Source organism: Ammospiza nelsoni, chromosome 21 (genome assembly GCF_027579445.1).
Source record: "Ammospiza nelsoni isolate bAmmNel1 chromosome 21, bAmmNel1.pri, whole genome shotgun sequence".
Classification (NCBI taxonomy): Eukaryota; Metazoa; Chordata; class Aves; order Passeriformes; family Passerellidae; genus Ammospiza; species Ammospiza nelsoni.
Window position 1 is genome coordinate 10,188,105 of NC_080653.1, and position 17,678 is coordinate 10,205,782.

The 17,678-nt window shown below is 48.4% G+C and overlaps 1 protein-coding gene across 1 annotated transcript; it reads right to left on the reverse strand.

Annotated features, from left to right (window-relative positions):
• Nucleotides 1-5: 5 nt before the first annotated feature.
• MYO19 (myosin XIX) lies at nt 6-17,606 on the reverse strand. Its single transcript, XM_059487186.1, has 25 exons — nt 17,547-17,606; nt 16,447-16,536; nt 14,758-14,902; nt 14,324-14,472; nt 13,979-14,092; nt 13,139-13,271; nt 12,854-12,923; nt 12,388-12,490; nt 12,079-12,175; nt 11,565-11,641; nt 11,114-11,204; nt 9,616-9,787; nt 9,347-9,420; nt 9,132-9,253; nt 7,401-7,514; nt 6,865-7,041; nt 5,870-6,016; nt 5,558-5,665; nt 4,984-5,054; nt 4,511-4,620; nt 2,586-2,749; nt 1,922-2,051; nt 1,702-1,787; nt 1,116-1,403; nt 6-745 (listed from the first exon to the last, which is right to left on the reverse strand). The coding sequence occupies exons 2-25, from the start codon at nt 16,456-16,458 to the stop codon at nt 617-619; spliced, it is 2,883 nt and encodes a 960-aa protein (XP_059343169.1). The 5' UTR covers nt 16,459-16,536; nt 17,547-17,606; the 3' UTR covers nt 6-616.
• Between the last annotated feature and the right edge of the window lie 72 nt (nt 17,607-17,678).

Below are 17,678 nucleotides of genomic sequence, written 5' to 3' on the forward strand. Positions count from 1 at the left end.
AGAAGGCATTGAGCAGTTTATTTTAAATGACATACACAGAGCAGCTGAACATTTTCAAGAGCCATGAGCAACAAAGGAGGGTTCAGAGCACTCCTGGGCAGGGTGGTGCTGTCTGGGAGCTCTGCACACACCTGGCAGCTGTGAGAGCTCTCTGATTTTGGTCCTGTAGATAAAAGCAAGAGCCCAGCCCTGCTTTTCCCTGAGACATCTGCCCCAGCTGGCTGCTCCTCACCCCCCTGGGACACTGGTGCTCACTCAGGACGGTTGCAGGAATCAGGAATGTTTATTGGCATTATTATTTGCTCACTCTGCCTGCTGCAGGCAGCTCAGTTCAAGTATTCATTGCTTCAAGCACCTGATCTGTTGGCATTGATTTGTTCCCATAGTGTTGATATTTCCTGTAACGTGGGGGGGAGCAGGAGCTGCTCCCAGCCACAGCAAATGCAATTTAATGTTATTTAAGGTTATTCTAATGTGCATTATGAGGTGTGTCCCTGTCCCTCACGTTGGACGTACAAGGCAGCGCTGGGGAAGCTCTGAGGTAGCAGCAGAAGGGGACACTGAGTGATTTGGAAGCAGCAGCTTGCAGGGAGCCCCCCTGGAGGCCAGGCCAGGGCTATGTGGGCAGGAGCTCCTGTCTGTCCAGCAGGATCTGGTTGAGTCCCGTGATGGAAAACGCCTCCGTGTGGGGGCTGACGGTGGCAAAGTGCAGGGGGGACCTCCTGCAGTGGAACCTGACAGGGCCCTGCGGGGACAAGAGAGGAGAGTTCAGCCAGATGGGCAGCTGGTTTTGTTACATTTAGCTCTGGGGTGTGTGAACCACTGGGGCACGAGGACAGAGGAGTCCTCACAAATGGGCTGAAGAGAAATGGTCACTACAGAGATGCCAGCACTGAACTGGACTGAGATCAGCTCACACTCTGGAGGTTGGGGTGCTCAGCACTGCCCTTGCAGCAGCTCTGGCATTTCCTGCACACAGAATTTGATGCCAACACAAAAATGTCCCCCCCAGACCTGAGGGAGATTTGTAAGTGCAGTTTCTGAGGGCAGGCAGTAGGAGATGCCACCCCAGCCTGCTCCCAAGCTGCAGACAGGAGGGAGGGGTGGGTGGGTACCTGTGGGAGGGCTCTGATGGAGGCGATGCCACAGCCCAGGTGTCCCCTGGGGCTCTCCTGCAGCGCCCTGAGGCAGCCCAGCAGCGCCAGCGCCCGCCGGGGCCCCGTGGCACTGCCAGGAGCTGCAGCCAGCACCAGCCCCAGGGGCCAGAGCTGCACAGCTGCCTGCAGAGCCCACGCTGTGCCCAGGGGACAGGCAGCCCCAGGGGCCAGGGCAGCTCCAGGGGCTGCCAGCTCCTCTCCTTCCCCCTCATCCAGCTCTGCTGCTGCCAGCGCTGCCGCTTTTGCCTGAAAGACACAACAACAGCAACAGCAATTCTCAAATGTCCTGGGCACAACTCAGGACTGCAAAGCTGAGTCTGTAAAGAGGGAGTCTGCAGGGACAGCACACCCCAGTTTCCATGCAGGTAAGGAGTGAGTTTATGCTGCAGGATGAGCCAGAAGCAGCTCTACAGGACTGGCATCTGCTCTTCAGCTGGAGAAGAGTTTTCTGGAGCTGGGTTTGCAGTTCTCAGAGTTGTGACTCTTTCTCAGACCCCAAGAAGCCTCAGGCTCCTTTCAGTGCTGTCCTGTGCCCCAGCCTCACCTGGCACCTCCTCCAGCCCCGCTGGATGGCGCGGGCAGCCCTGCGCAGCCTCTGGAAGCGTCTCTTGGCCAGCCAGGAGCGAACAGCTGGGGATGCAATGAGAGAAACAAACCTGAGTGCTCAGAATCTCTGGAGATGGCACTTGGCCACTTGTGCCACTGTGATCCCCCAGGGTGACTGGAAATGTCCCTGGCTCTGTTATCCCAGCCCCACGAGTCACCTGCTTGGATGAGAGTTGCAGAGCGTTTCTCCTTTGCTGTTTTCTTCTCTTTAAATCTTCTCCAGCAGCATTGGATGCAAAATGCCTTCTCATTTAACACCTCTGCTCTCCTGGCTTCCAGGAGTTCCAGCTGCAGTGGGGAACAGGAGCCTGGAGTTAGGGATGGGATTGTGCTCACAGCTCTTCCCTCTCTTAGAGCCTCTTGGTGTTTGCCAGGGGACCACAGCCTCATTCACAGTGTCCTGTGACTGCTGGATTGGGTTTGGGAAATGTCCTCACTTCATTTGTGCTTTTCAGGTAACATGGAAATGAAAATGGAAGTTCTTGGGGAGGTAAGTGGAGCCAGCAGCAGCAGGTTCATACCCAGCTCCACTGAAGGGGCTGCTTCTAGGCAGCAAGCCTGGCAGAAGTGCCTTTGACTCCCTCCTCTCTTTCCCAGCCAAACGTGTCCTGTGGAGCTGAGGAAAGCTGCCATCCTTACTGGAATTCTGACACAAGTGCACCTCCTTTCCAACACAGAGCCCATTACACAAAGTGCTCTGCAGAGCTGGGTTCTGATGGGTGCTTGATTGGGTTTAATAATTGGATGGAAAATGCCCAGTTCTGGTCACACTGGCTTGGCAGGAGTTTGGCCCTGAGGCAGGAGCCAAGGAACAGCACTTACCAGGGAATTGGCCAGGAACACTTTGGTTTTGCCACAGAAGACTGAGGGGATTCCTGCTCCATCCCCTGCTGCCTGAGCAGGGCTTTGTCCCCTGAGAGCATCCTGGAGGATCTCCAGAACAGCAGCACGTGGTGCTTTGTCATCACCCATGGCTGCAGCCTCACCTGGAAGGGAAACACTGAGGAGAAGGCACCACAACATTTGGAACTGGGGCCAGGGCATTGTCTTTGCACTGAGATTTCTGTCTTGTCTTTGCACTGAGATTTCTTGGCCACTTAGAGGGGAAACCCCTGCAGCAAGGGGGGATGGCTGAGAGCACTTGATGCTGCTCTGTTTAAGGCTGAAATGTGACAGCACAGATTGCAGCAGGTGCCAGCAAGCAGCAAACCAGAGTGGGGTGTTTGAACTGGGCTGTGCCTGGGTGCTGCCCTCTCATCTGTCACCACCTCTGTTCTCCACAGGTAAAACTCATCTGGGGCAGATCTAGGCTGAACCAGGGAGGCTCAGGTGTTCTCCCACCCCAAACATCCCACATGGAAGCAGGAGAAAGCAGCAGCAATGCCATTAAGAATAGACTGAGCAGCAAGAAAATCCCATTAAATACTCAAAACTCAAAGCTGTGGGAGCAAAGAACAAAAGGCAGGGAATTGTAGCCTTAATGTACTGAAAAGTGCAGGAAGGGGAAGCAAATTCTACACAATTGTACAGCTGTGACAGAGCAGCTTTGGGGTCCTGGACTGAGCAGGAATTTATGGCAGCAATTACAGGTTATTAAAGCCATTTCTGGGACACAGTGCACAATTTTTTACATCACAAACAGCTCATCCAGATGAATCTCTTTGAAAATGGAGACAGACTTAATTCAGACCTGGAACAAGAGATTGTTGCAGGAGTTCCTGCATGCACAGAGCTGGATGGGTTTTGCATCATTCCATCCTGGATACTGTTTGCTTTTCTGCTATAAATATTTCTAAGGAGATGAGAGCATTTTAAGGTCCTGAAAACAAATAGAAGCAATTCTTGCTTGCAGGAAGACATCTGGTGGCTCTGATGGTGCTCATGGGGCTGGGCTGATAAGGGAACCCAAAGCTTATGCCTGTGTTTGGGCAATTGTTTTGCTTTGTTTGCAGCTTATTACCCCTCAAGATAAAAAGGACTAAAAACCCATCACAAAGAGGCTTTGCACTTAATGGGTTTGTAATTGAGGGGGAAAGATCCACTGTGTAAGTAATTTTCCAACCTGCACTTCCTTGCTTCACCCCATTTCCACAGGGTGAACAGATTTCCACCAGTTTTACTCATCTGAACAAGCTGGTCCTGCTTCCCACAGCTGCTGCTCGTTGAACTGACCCAGTGGGTGAATTGGGGAATCAACTGGGGCACAGAAAGGGGCTGCAATAACCTTTAACATTAAATGTAACCACCTGATGAGCTCCTCCTTTCAGCAGCTCATAGCAAAGGCATTACCTGTGGGCTGGGTTGTGTTTGTTAAAGTCCATCCTCACTCTTGCTTAGAAAAAGAGAAGAGTGCAAAAGGTGCAAGAAGCAGCAGAGTCCAGGTAAGCTGGAAGGTCAGTGATTCAGCAAGGAAACAAGGAGGGGGGAAAGAAAGGAAGGAAAAGGAAAATAAATGAAAATAAAGCAAAAGGTAAGTGGCTTTAGAATCAACTCTAAATCAAACTATATTGGGTGAGGGGAACCCCAGACACCTCTGAAACTGATTGTTCCACCCAGGAGGAGCACAGAAAACCAGCAGTGAGGGGTAAGATTTTAAGGGTTAAGCAAATTAGAAACTCAGGTTGGTGATAGGTTAAAGAAATATTTTAGAATAGTGGTGAATACAGTAATTACCTAATCTGTGTGACAGCAAATGGCTGCAGTGACAAGTTTACTTGATGGCAGAGGGATTACCTGAAGAAACTTACCTGTTTTCTCAGCAGGATGAGAGCTGCTTTTATCCCACACTCTTTTTTTGCTGGAGCCCCAGGATTTCCTCAGCAGTTCGTAGCGCTCAGTGAAACTTTGGAAAGGGATCCTGGGAGACAAAATGTAAAATGTGCAGTGAATTCCAGGCCAGAACCATTACTGCAAATATCTGATCCTTTTTGTTGAATGGTAATAACTCATCCTCTGAGGAGGGAAAATTCCAGAATGGCTTTGTGGGTCCAGTGCATGGGATGCAAACAGACTGATGCCTGAATGGTCAAACAGGCCAGAAAGTTCAGAACTTGTGAAGAAATTCAGATTTCCCAGTAACAGCAGTAAAGCCAGGGCAGGGATTGTGCTTGGATATGCTGATGGTGCAAAATATTTGGGTTTCCTGCTTATAAGCTCTTCTGAATAACTAAATGCCACTAATTGCTATGGAAATGGAAAATGCTGAAGAGGCTGGACTTACCTGACTGGGAAACCTGCTGCACTGATGCTGATGGCTTCCACTATGCCACAGGCCTGGAGCTGGCTGAGAACCTGAGGCACAAATTGAGATGGTTTAGGCAAAGCTGACTTTGGTGAAAGCTGCTCCTTGTGTGCCCAGTCCTGGGCATCCTGGCCAGTGTTGGTGTTTCCAGGCTCAGTGTTGGTGTTTCCAGGCTCAGTGTTGGTGTTTCCAGGCTCAGCAGATTCCAGGGGTGTTTAAAGCCTCACTGCCCATCAGATGAGGCTTGCTAGTTACAGCTTTAGCATCTGCTGCTCTGCTCCCAAAGCTTCTCAGCTTCCTGGAGTGAGCAGAGTTTTGTTTTGAAGGTGTTTGTGTGCCCAGGGCTGGGAGGGCAGCACCCAAATCACCCCAGCCACAAGGAGGGTGCAGCTGGGAGAGCTGCTGTGCTTGGGAGCTGTGTTGGACAAGCACCTCAGTGACTCTGGAAGGGGGTTTATCTGTTCCAAAATGTGCTGTGCAAAGAGCTTTGTAAGTGAGTCAAGGTGCTAAGAAACTCAGTGCAGAGCCCTGGGGAAGGCTCTGGAGGAGTTACCTCTTCTCTCCTGAAGGTCATGGCCCTGCAGTCAGCGTTGGGCTTGATGCAGCGGATGTAGTGGGGTGTGGTTCTGCTCAGAATCTCCATCAGGTGCTCCAGGGAGCTCTGCAGGAACAAACAGAGCTCAGCAGGGCTCCTCCTCCTCCTCAGGGACCTCCCACCCACCCCATGGAGCTGCTCTGGGCAAGGATGGCTTTACAGACTCAGTGTTAGAGCACAAAATCCACTCTGTGGATGCAATTCATCAAATTGTTGATGGTAAATCCAGAAAGTTTCCAAAATTACAGCAGAGACCTGAATAGGAGGTACCTTGAACTTGGACACCACTGTAACAACAGCTGCTCTGTTCTGGGTTTTGGTGTTATTTTGGTTGTTTTCTGTCACAGGGAATAATTTTTGAAGCAAAGGATCCTTTGAGTTCTGCAAAACGTGGATCAGCTCTGGAGGAACAGCATCCTGCAAACAGACATGACCTGTCAGTACCTGGACCTGGCAGGCAGCTGCACCTCTGAAAATAACTAAGAATTGCACATTTAGAGACAGAACAGAATTTCTGATGCCAGATTTGATGTGACCACAGCTGCAGTCTCAAATCTGATGATGTGCATTCATTCACAGTCAGATTTAGGAACAGAAAACAATGTTTGGCTGAACATTCTGCAAATGTACAACTGCTCCCATCACTGCTCTTGTTACACAGCCTAAGGGAGCTGCAGCTCTCAGGAGTGGTTTAATCCCTGAAGGACAGACTGCAGCAGGCATTAGAAATATTCCTTTGAATGAAGAGATGGAGTTTTATTGCTAAATAAATAACAGCACTTGCCATAATTGCTGGGGATGTCAGAGCTGAGAAGGGACCCTGCTCTCTGCAGACTATTTCACATTTCACTTATTCCCTGATGGCCAAAATTTGAGTACTTTGAGTACTTTCAGCAGTTAAGCCCAGCTCTTGTTTCTCATACATTTATCAGATTTTTTTTGGGAATTAAGTGCAGTATTTGCAGTTATAAAAATGCCCTGATGCCATTAACAATTCTGCATTCCCCAGGAATGGAAGAAGCCCTGATTTGGTGATGGTTCACCTCAACCCCAGCTCAAAGCTGTCACAAAGCATCTGCTGGTGCCAGTGGTGGTTCAGAGATCCCACCAAGGACATCACCCAGTTTCACATGGCCTGAAGGATTTATTTGCAGCAAGGTATGTCCAGTACCCAGCACTGAATAGATTTGTTTGACTTAAATCACTTTAGGCCTGTAGGATACTTTTTAGATTTTTTTTAAACAGCTCTTTCTGCAAACACCTACCTTATTTTTCTCCACCATTGCTGCCAGCTGATAGCAGACTTTGCCAGCATAATGTGAAATGATAAAGTTGGGCTTCTTACTGAATTTATCTCGACTTAAACACTGATTACTGGACAAGGCCTTCTCAATCCTGGTCTGGAACAGGTGAGTGTTGGAGGCTCTGTTCAGGCGACACTCCTGCAAGGACACACAACTGCAGCATCTCTTGTTTGGCACAAAGATCTGACTCTAAAAGCTACAGCATTTAACATTCAAATTGTGGCAATTTTACCTTTAGAGCTGCTTTGAGTATGCAAGGCCTGAAATATTGGGGAGGAAAGAAGTAATTGAGGTTTCATATTTGAATCAGAACATCCAGGATCAGAGGGAAAAACACAGCTCAGAACAGGAGGAAGCAGATTTTGTGAAACTGAAACCCTGCAGAAATGTTATAGCTGACAGGTTTTCTATTAATTTACTGTTTGTGTTTTCTTTGATGGTGTGGGACAAAGGCAGAAACCTGGGCCCAAAAAATGAGAGGTTTGGATCACACTTACCTCATTCAGCAAGGAAAAAATGCTGAGGGGATTTCCCTCTATCAGGTCAAGGCAGTTCTGGTTATCCTGGTAGTTTATGAATGACCACTGCAGGCCCTCAGCTGCATATTCCTCCTGCAGGGAGAGGGAAGGGGTTATTCTGCAGCAGAGGGCACCAGAGCTCAGAGCTCTGTGCCTTGGGCAGCTGATCCAGGTCCTGTTTGAGGAGTTAATCCCAGCTCAGCTCCAGGTCAACACCAAGCTTGAGAAAAAAAACCAACCCACATGAGGATATCCTACCCCAGGTAGCTTTTGGGTGTGGATCAGAACCTGCTGGAACAATTTATCTGAGGATTTGGGAACCCCATGGATTTATCAGAGTGAGCTGCAAGGCTGCTTTAGAGAGCAAACAAAGGCCACAGTCACACAAAGCCTCTCCTGGCTGAGATTTTCCCTGAAGGACAAGGAACAAGCAGAACTCCTTCCCTGGACTGGGACACAGCCCCAGCCCAACCTTTGTGTGCCAGCCTTTACTGCCTGAGCTCCATTTAGAGCAAAGCCTGATCTGAAAGGAAGTGCAGGGAGATACTGGCTGGAATAATTGGTACAATATTTATGCTGAATTACAGGACAAACTGTCAGCAGTGTTTAACAAGCACAAGCTCTGGGCAGTTATTTGAAAAGCCTCCTGCCAAAAGCTTGCTCAGCACAGCCACTAATGGCATTTAAGTGGTTTGGGGGACAGCCAGATCCAGAGGTAAGAGGGCAGGCAGTGAGTGGGAGGGGTGCTATAAACAGAGGTCATGGAGCCATTTCAAGCAAAGCAATTGTGTGCCTGAACTTGCTTTCCATCTTCCCTGACCATTAACCCCTGGCATGCTGACCAGGGCAGGCAGGGAAAGCAGCCTGGCAACAGCAAAGCACAAATGGCAGTCAAAGAAATACTTGACTCCTGAATAAATTGACAAAACCCCGCTGTGAGGCAGGAGGTGCCAGCACGCTGCTGCCATAAAGAAAATAATTTCCCTGATTCCAGTTAATGGCAAAGAGCATTTTGGTAATGGATCTGCAGTGGGGAGGGGCAGAGCAGCAGCTCTGGCAGGGACTCTGCACCTTGCAGGGCACTCAGATGAGAGCTGGAACGAGCAGTGTGTGACCACTGAGGGACTGCACGGTGCAGAAAAACCTTCTCTGCTGTGAAACAACAGCATTTGTGTCCCTCCTCACTCAAGGATAAAGCTGCAGCACACTGGGGGTTGTTTTTAAGGCACCAGCATGGCTGGGGTCAGGGAGCTGTGCCCCTGGGGCAGGAGGGCTCCACAGGTCCCACATGCCCAGGTGTGGGTGACAGGGCTCTGGTGGGCTCTGCCTTCACACCAAGCTCAGCCCAGAACTCCACTCTTTTGGGACTTTATGCTTCATGGCTGTAAGCAGAAACTTCCAAGAGAATCTCAATTCAGGCTGCTCTTAGCCTAAGAATTGAGTCTCAAGTGTTCAGCTCTCTGAGGAGAAGCAAGCAGAGATCCAGTGGGGCTGGGAACAGATTTCCAGTGCCCAGGAGACAAAGCTGGGCCATTCCCACTGCCCCACACTCCCCTCTTTACAAAGGCATTCCTCCCTCCCACTGCTTTCTGTGCCATTACTGACTGAAGGTTCCATCTGACCACAGGCACAGCAATGCAATCAAAGTGACCAAAAAGACGCTGGTTTAAATCAGGTATTGAAGATTTGATCCTCACTTTGGGGTATTACCTGCTGTGCCTTCAGGTAGTGAGCTACAAAGTGCTGCTGCAGTTTCTCATTGGCATAATTAATGCAGAGCTGCTCCAAGTTGTTTTCAGGGAAGGCTTCAAAGCCATAAACATCCAACAAACCTGGAAGCAGTGTGGGAAGACAGGGAGCTTTGGTTTAGGAGCAGCCTGGAGGGCTGCTGGCCCCTGAGTTAAAGCAGGGTGGGATATCCATACCTATGAAGCTGGTCCACACTGAGGGATCTGTGTAGATGTTTTCATTTATGACCAACACCAGCCACTCAAACAACCTGCAGACAGCAACAGAGGGATTAGCTGGAAGCTGCTTGCTTGCAATAATCAGAATTGTTTCTTTTACTGCTGTTTCCATCAGCGTCACTTGGAAGGAAGAGGAATTTCTGGTGTGCTGCCACAAAACAGCAGCAAGTGAATCCTTCTGGCCTCCCCATTCCCTCCAAAAATCACCTGGATGAGGCCACCCTTACCTGGCATAGATGACTTTGGCCAGGCAGTCCCTCCTGGTCTCACACTCAGCTCTGGAGCATGGCTTCTTGAACACCTGCTGCTGTTTCCCAGCAGTGATTGTTCTGATCCTTAAACATTCCAGGAGCTCCTCAGTGGGAATCTGGAGCAGCTTCCCCGTGGTCTTCACAAACTCTTGTTCAGGAGAACAAACAGTGCAAGGTTACCTGCTGTGCTCACACCTCTGAAGGTAAGGAAGGTCTGGAGATTGCGTGTGAAAATGCCACTTCCGACAGCTCTCAAATTAAATATGGATTTTGGATCTTTCTACCCAAACTTGGGATTAAGTTTTGCAAAACCAGACTCTTAATTTGGATGCAGGATGCCCCTGGAATTCTGGATCCTCTCTTTAAAATGAATACCAGAAAAAGCTGAAGTTTGCCACACTGAAGTTGATTTTCTCTCTAGGTGTGTCTTTGTTACTTTTTCACCTCTTTGAGCAGGGACCTCAAAATGCAGACAGACAAATCAAACAGTCATGACCAGGAAACAAGCAGGGATTTGGGGATAGAAAGGAAGTGTAGAAGAATGTGTATTTTCTGGCAAAGCATTTAAGATCTTTCTCAGCTGAGCTGTATTCCAAATTATTTGAATATTAAGTAGTTTGATTTGAGAGCATGCCCTGAAATTGTAGCAGGAACCTTCACTATTCATGGCAGTTTTATCTCTGAAGGAAATCCAGATCCACAAACCTCCTGAAGACAGGCAGAACAACCTCTGTTTCTACTGCAATTTAACAGATTTGTTGTCACAGCCTTTTGGTCTTTATCATGAAAACTTCCAAGCTTTCCTGTGAAAAGCCCTGCTCTGCCTCTGGGTCAGATTTCTGCCAGCCCTGTGATGGCAGTGTAAGATTACAGACAAGAGGCACAGTTCTGCCAATACTCCTCCTGAAATCACCGGGTAGTGCTGCAGTTGCTCTGACCTGTCAGGGAGGGATATTATCTCTCAGGGCAGGGGACCATTAGGTTTTTGTTTGTTCACAAAATCACACTTAATTTTGGGTTGCTCATGGCTTTGATTGTCTCTTATCAGCAGGAGAGTTATTGTTCAAATTCTTTTCTTTAATAAGGAATTCTTTCTGAATTAAATTAAGAAATTAAATGAATTTAAATTAAACAAATCCGATTTAATAATTTAAAATGCAGTAAATTCAGTACAGTTTAAACAAATTTATTAATTTTCAAAATTAAGTTATTAATAAAGTAATTAGACTTATTAGTAGTTAAAAGGAATTAATAATGAAAATGAATAATAGTTAAAATTACTCAAGTGAAAATTTGGTAGATTTAATAAATTTTAAGAAATGTTAATAATGAAATAAATATAATAAGTAAATCTAAATTAACTAACTAAATAAAGGAAAGAATTCTCTCCATTCTTTCCTTTCTCTAATCCTTTCCCTTGGGCATCTGCACTGAACTAACAAGACTCTGGAGCATGAAATGGTTGTTGCCTCACCTTTGGTTTTGTCTTCCAGCTCACAAGGCTGAGATTCATCCAGTGGATTGGAGAATTGAACATTCCCGAGGTGCAGGAGGCCTGATAACACCTGCAATGCAATCAGGGAGTTTTTCAGGACAGCTGCCCCCAAGGCAGGCTCCCCTGAGCTCTCCTTTAGCCTGGAACAGGGCAGCTCCTGCACATTCCTGCACAGAAGGCAGGAGCAGGAATTCTGCAGGAAGCAAACAGACCCCAAACTTCTGTGTGTTCTGCGGTGCCTGAAGGCAGACTGAAATTCAGAGGTGCACACTTTTACCTCTGACCGAACCTCTGTGCAGCCTGATGCGGGCTGAGGGCCCTCCAGTGAGGAGCAGCAGCTCTGCCCAGGGGCAGGGATTTATCCCAGCAGCAATCCCACCCTGGGAGCACATTCCCAACACCCTCCTGCTGTCCCTGCTGGGCGCCTGACCTTGAAAATATTGCTCTGCGTGGCACGGCCGATGCCCAGGTGGAACATTGCCCCTCTGGTCACCTCGAAGCAGTCCTCTGGAAAGCCAAACAGTGCTCTTGAACAAGCCAAGCACACAAACAGGGGCAAGCAGAACATCTCAGCACATCCCATCCAGCTGGAGTGGTCAGTGCAGAGCAGGGGAGCTGTCTGGGTAAATCCCACACACAGACTGCAGAACCAACCCACTGGGTTTTTCTGTCAGCTGAAGCACAAGCAAAGACAAGAGAGTTTCTAAACAAAGCCACAAAGATGCAAATTTGCCAGGCCAGATGGTTTAAGCCAGGTGACCGATTTTAAGCTTTAATAGTGCCGAGTGAAACTTAGAAAGAATCCCATTAATGCAGGTGGCTTTGCAAAACATCTGCTGTTGGCTGAGCAGGGCATTGAACAGGATCTATTTCTGCCTGCCTCCCTGTAAAGCTCCAGCCATTATTAATGGATTGATTAATTAATTAGTGAGGCTAATCTTTACCATCTAAGTTTCTTTCAGAATTTGGCAGCCAGCGGTACTCAGCCCCTTCTGGAAGGTTCCACTCCAGCCTCTCCTCTGCTGTAGCACCTTTTGTGATCTGGAGGCAGAAAACAAGGTAAAAATTGAATTCTGCCTTTGGTGTTTACAGCTCCCAGACAGTGAGGAATAACATACTGGGAGGATGATTTAATTTGGAAGCCTGGGAGACAGGGAAACTGGTAATTATTAAAAGTTTCAACTGTGCTAAATCTGGTGATTCCATCCCTGCTGTGTGTCAGAAATACTCAGCAAAATTAACTGCAGGCAAACCTGATAAAAAATATGGAAGTTTCTTTCATTGGGAGCCTGATAGGCAACTCTTGTTTTCTCCAGAAGGAAAGTCTGGATGGAAGCACCAGTCAGATGATGGAATCTGGAGAGGGGAAAAAGAGTAAAGATTTCAACAAAACCTCTTCACAGAATCTGGGGGGTTGTGTTGTTCTGAGACCAACTGACTGAGTACTTTGCAGTTCACCTTTAGTTTTGTTCATATTTTATTTAGAGTTCTTAAGTACATCTCTGTTTTTCCATTGCTCTCTTTTAGAGACCTTTAGGGTGAAAGCTTGTAGGAAAAAAAAAAGGAAAATAATAAGTTTAAGCTGCCAGCAAACCAAAATACACTCTAAAAGACATACAATATTCTATGGCAGATTTCAGAAATAAGCTTTAAAGGAACAAGATGATGAAGATTTAAAGGACCAAGACAAGAGGTAAGGTTTTACCCAGTGATCCTCACCTGTCCAGCTGGAGCTGGATGTATTTCCCAAACCTGCTGCTGTTGCTGTTCCTCAGGGTGCAGGCGTTCCCTGTAAATTGCCAGAGGCAGACACAGAACATCAGAGTGGTCCCACTCTGCCAGGCAGCACACACAGGTATTTGGGGTGCTCTGTAAGCAGCTCCAGTATTTGAGGAGTTTGTTTGTAAAGGAGAGGACCAAGAGACAGCTTAGACTCGTGTGGGGGCAAAGGAAATTCCCACAGTGGGCATTACTTTAGTTTGTTGTTAAAAAAGCCACATTTACCAAATGCTTCCATGACAGGGTTGGAATCCAGCACTCTCCTCTCTATCCTCTCCACAGTTTCATTGCCTTTTGGGGAGATAACTGAGGCAGCCACAGAGGCATAGAACTTCATAAGGCAGCGAGAGGTCCAGGTCTGCAAGGGAGAGATGTGACAGTAGCTCTTTAACATCTTATCAGTTAAGGCAGTGGAGCACTCCTGCCTTCTGGAAACACAGGGTGCAGGTGGAGGGGAGGCTACAGAGAGGAACTGTGTCAGGTTTGGAGCTCTGGTTCAGTGGGAACTCCGTGCCACAGACACACATTTCAGTGCTGCTGCAGTGGCAGTCTCCATGGAGGTGTCACCGTCTGGAGGCTCAGCCAGGAGGAACAGCCACTGCCTTGGGATGGAGTGAATGTGAATGGATTTTGAGTCATTAACATTCAGCAAAGCATCCTGTTCTTGGGCTTTAAAATACCCTCAGTGCTGAGCAGGGATGGACCATCACAGGAGGGCCAGGTGGAGCTGCACCCACTGCTCCAAGTCTGCACAGAGGGTTCGCTGAGCTCCCTGACAGACCAGGCTGAACTCAGGTGCAATTCCTGCTGAATGATTCAAAGCCAGCCCTCCAGAAATGACAGATGTCACCTGAAGAGCTGCTATATTAAGCAGAGTGTGTTTAACTGCAGCAATCACTTAATGCTTCACACACATTTCAAGAGAGTCGTGCTGGGCAGATTGGCTACGTGCTGTGTCAGAGGGGTTTTAATTCATCTTTGCTCATTCACTGCACTACTCTGCACTACAAATCACTGGCAGAGCTCAAAACTTGAGAGCAATGTCACAGAAAAACATTTCCTTACCTTCCCAGCACCACTTTCTCCACTCACAATGATGGACTGGTTCACAGGGTCCATCTGCTTTTGGACATTCCTGTAGGTTTGCTCAGCCACTGCAAAGATGTGAGGTTTTAAATCCTGGCAGTGAAAGAGAATATTCATATTTAAGAGTATAGTAACCACACAGTTCAACAGCAATGGACAGCAAGGGTCATCTCACATTCACCTGAAAACAGCACTGCTCTTTTGACAGAACTAACATTTCACAAGAAATGGGGTTTATCCTGTGGGAATATTTTCTCAGATAAATTTGGAGCAGTTTGACACCTGGGCTCTGCAGAAGGGCAGTGATCTCACACACAGGGTTACCTGAGGACAAAGTGCAACGTGGTACTCCCTCATCAGCTCAGGTGAGTAGAGGCAGGAGAAAGGCTGGAAAGGATTTAAAGCCACCAGGCTGCAGCCAGCATTTGTGTAGAACAGGTTGACTCTGTATCTTGCTTGAAGACATTTCAGAACTGAAAAGCAACAGCTTCTGTCAGCATCTTTTGCAAAGTGTGTTTGACCCTTGCTGTGCCTGTTGCTAGCGAGAGTCTCAGATGTGTTACCTGTCAGGTTTAACAGGGAATGAGGTGACCAAGAGAGTGCTGCAGGTGGAATATACACAACTGCAGGTGGAATGTACACAACTGCAGGTGGAATGTACACAACTCCTGTGCTGATGGTGTTAATGCAGTGAGAGCAGGAGCTGTCAGAGCCCAGCAGGGAGGGGATCCCTCAGCAGACACTCCCTGGCTGCTCACCTGTCCTGGTTGTCACCGGGTTCACCTTGGTGAGGTCATCAAAAAGATGCAGCTTCTCTTCATCACCAAGGAAGGCTCTGACTTCTTCTTCAAATGATTCACTGAGGTCATTCTGGATGAGAGAATCTTCCCTTTGGCCATTTTCCTGGAGGGGATGGCAGATCAGCACCAGTGAAAGGTGAAGAGCTGGACTTTCACCTCATCCCCTGCTCCAGCTCTTCTGCTGCTTCCATGTCACTGAATTTCAGTCCCAGCAGGAGCCAGACCCCAGGGTGTGGGAGCTGCTCCTCCTCCTGCTCTGATCTTAGAAAAGGGTTCTGGCTGTGAGCAGAGGCACTCAGAGAACGTGGCCTTGGGCTCACACTGCAGCTCTGCACACACACACCCCCCATGCTCTTTAAACTGGCTCATTTCTAAGCTCTGCATGTCATGCATTCAATCCAAGCAGTGCCCTGGGCTCAGGGAGGCAGGAAGGGCTGCAGGTACAGCTGGGAGCCCCTGCAGGCTAAAACAAATGCAGCTTTCCTAGCAGACACTCTTATTTACAGGGTGAAAGCTGCAGAGTGCACACATCACAGCCAGGGCACAGGAATGGTGCTGGGAGAGGAGCTGCCCTGCCTTAGCTGAAGTTTTGTCCCCTCTGAATCACTTAAAATATTCAAATCTCAGCTTCTGGGCTCCCATGTCCTTGACAACATTATTTGGAAGGGCACACTTGTTGTGTGTAATGGAAAACCAGCCAGAAGAGAGATTCCAGGACCTGTTTGCCATTGCTGGGGAAAGGAGAGGCTAGAAGAGAAAATGAAGAGTGGAAAAGGTGCCAGTCCTGATTTCTGCACTCTGTACACTCCTCTTGTTATCTCCTTGACAGAAAGTTCTCCAAACTATCCCTGCTCACCTGTACCACATGGGCAGCATCACCTTGTTTATACAGAAAATGCTAAATTTAGTCAGCAGCATTCTCTCTATGTGAGCTGAGCTCATTAATACAGGGGAAATGCACTGCAAACCCCACTTAGCATGGTCCTTAAAAGAAAAAAAAAAAAAAAAGCTGCTCATTTAGGAGCATTTTTATCTTTTGCAGACAGCACAAATACTTCATTTCCAGTGATACAGAATTTTACACAGTAAGGGAAAAAAAAAAAAGCTTAGCAACACAGTAAAGTCCTGCCATCCAAGTGATTTCTGTTCTCCTCTGAATGAGCACTAAGCAGCTTGCTGCTGTCAGAGAACAGACACCACAATTAGGAAACCCTGCATGGGCTGAGGAGTTCCTGCCATTCCCCTTTCCCCCCGTGCCCCTGTGTCACACCAGGCAAGTCAAACCCACTGTGAGACTGCAAGGCCTGAGGAAGGGCTTGGCTCTGCTGCCCTGCTCAGCCAAAAGCAAATGAATATTTGACAATAAATCCCAACTCTCGTGTCCATTCACCTTCCTGCACAAACACCCTTAGGATGTGCTTGCTGCCTGCATGAACCCTGCCCTGTTAGAGCCCAGGGCACCACAAAAATGACTGCCTGGTGTCTCTAATTCAACTCAAACCCACAGTAAATAGTCCAGTCAATTCGTGAAGCAGGGGTGAATATTCATTAGTAGTTACCTAATCTTGACTGCGTGGAAATAAGCCAAGAATTCTCTCCTGGCAGTAACATTTAATTAGCACACACAATTCCTGCTTTTCTTTTTACCTGCTTTGGCATCTTGTCCAGGCCTGTGGACGGGAACACTGGAGAGGGCCTTTACTTTGGGGTACTTCATTCAAATCACACTGGAGAATGCTTAAATAAAGAAAATAAAAACAAATTTCGATAAAAATAACTCTGAGCATGTCATTCTCCAGTGGGTTCCACAAGCAAATCCCAAAGATTTCAGACAGAATTACTGATCCCAGTGGAGCACAAGTAACACCAGAGCTGGAAATCCTACCCAGAGTGATGGCCAAGTGCTGCTGCCCTGCAAATAAAGCTTTTTTGGAGGGAATTGTCCATCTTCCCTTCCATCAGGAATAAAATGCTTTGCTTTTCTTTAATAAATCAAGTTTATTGGCAATAAACTGCAACTACTTGTTAAATTCCTCCTGTTTGGTTGGAGAAACAGGGCAGATCTGAGGGTCTGACAGCGCCAGAGAAGCCGGAGCGTTGGGAAGGGGAGTGACTCGGAGAAGTTTGTGTTGTTCCCTTCCTGCTTCCTCTGAAAATCCCTGGGAGCCAACCCAAGGTGAGTCAGGCCCTTTGAATTTCTGTGATAAACGCTGAGGTTCCAGTCACACCGCCAGCAAGAATTCCGTCCTTCCTGCAGCTCAGCCTGCCATTACTTCCATTCCTTTTCTATTCTAATTCTATTCTACTCCATTCTAATTCTATTCTAATTTTGTTCTATTATATTCTAACCGTTTTAACTCTATTCTAATTCCACTCACTCTATACCGTTCCTATTCAGTTCCCTTTCCTGTTGCATTGTTATTCCTATTCCATCCCTAATTTCCTTCCTAGCGCGGCACTCGGAGTCAGTTCGGAGCGCGGGGCGCGATCGCATCCCCAGAGCCCGGTCAGACCCATCCCTGCAGAGCCTTTTGTGCCGGCAGATCCCGGGGACACAGAGGACACGCGGGTGACACAGAGGACACACCGGGGACACGAGGGACACACCGGGAACACGCGGGGACCCGGGCGGGCCGCGGCAGCTCCCGGCCGGGCGGGACCCCGGGGTGGCGGGCGCGGTGTCCCCTCAGGGCCGGGCTGAGGCAGCACCGGGCAGGACGGGCGGGCAGGGCCGGCTCGGGACTTACCGCGGGCGGCAGCGGGGCCGGAGCGGGAACGGGAGCGGGAGCGGGGCGGGCCGGGGAGGCGGAACCGGGGAGGGGCTCGGGCGCTGCGGAAGCGGCGAAAGTGCGGGCGGGGAACGCGGCCCGGCTTTACTG

Excerpts from the sequence above, each read along its gene's own strand:
- MYO19 (XM_059487186.1), bottom strand. Across the intron at positions 12,924-13,138 it reads CCCTGTCATGGAAGCATTTG|GGAACGCCTGCACCCTGAGG; the intron begins GTAAATGTGGCT and ends GGCAATTTACAG. Across the intron at positions 7,042-7,400 it reads TTTTTTCCTTGCTGAATGAG|GAGTGTCGCCTGAACAGAGC; the intron begins GTAAGTGTGATC and ends GTGTCCTTGCAG.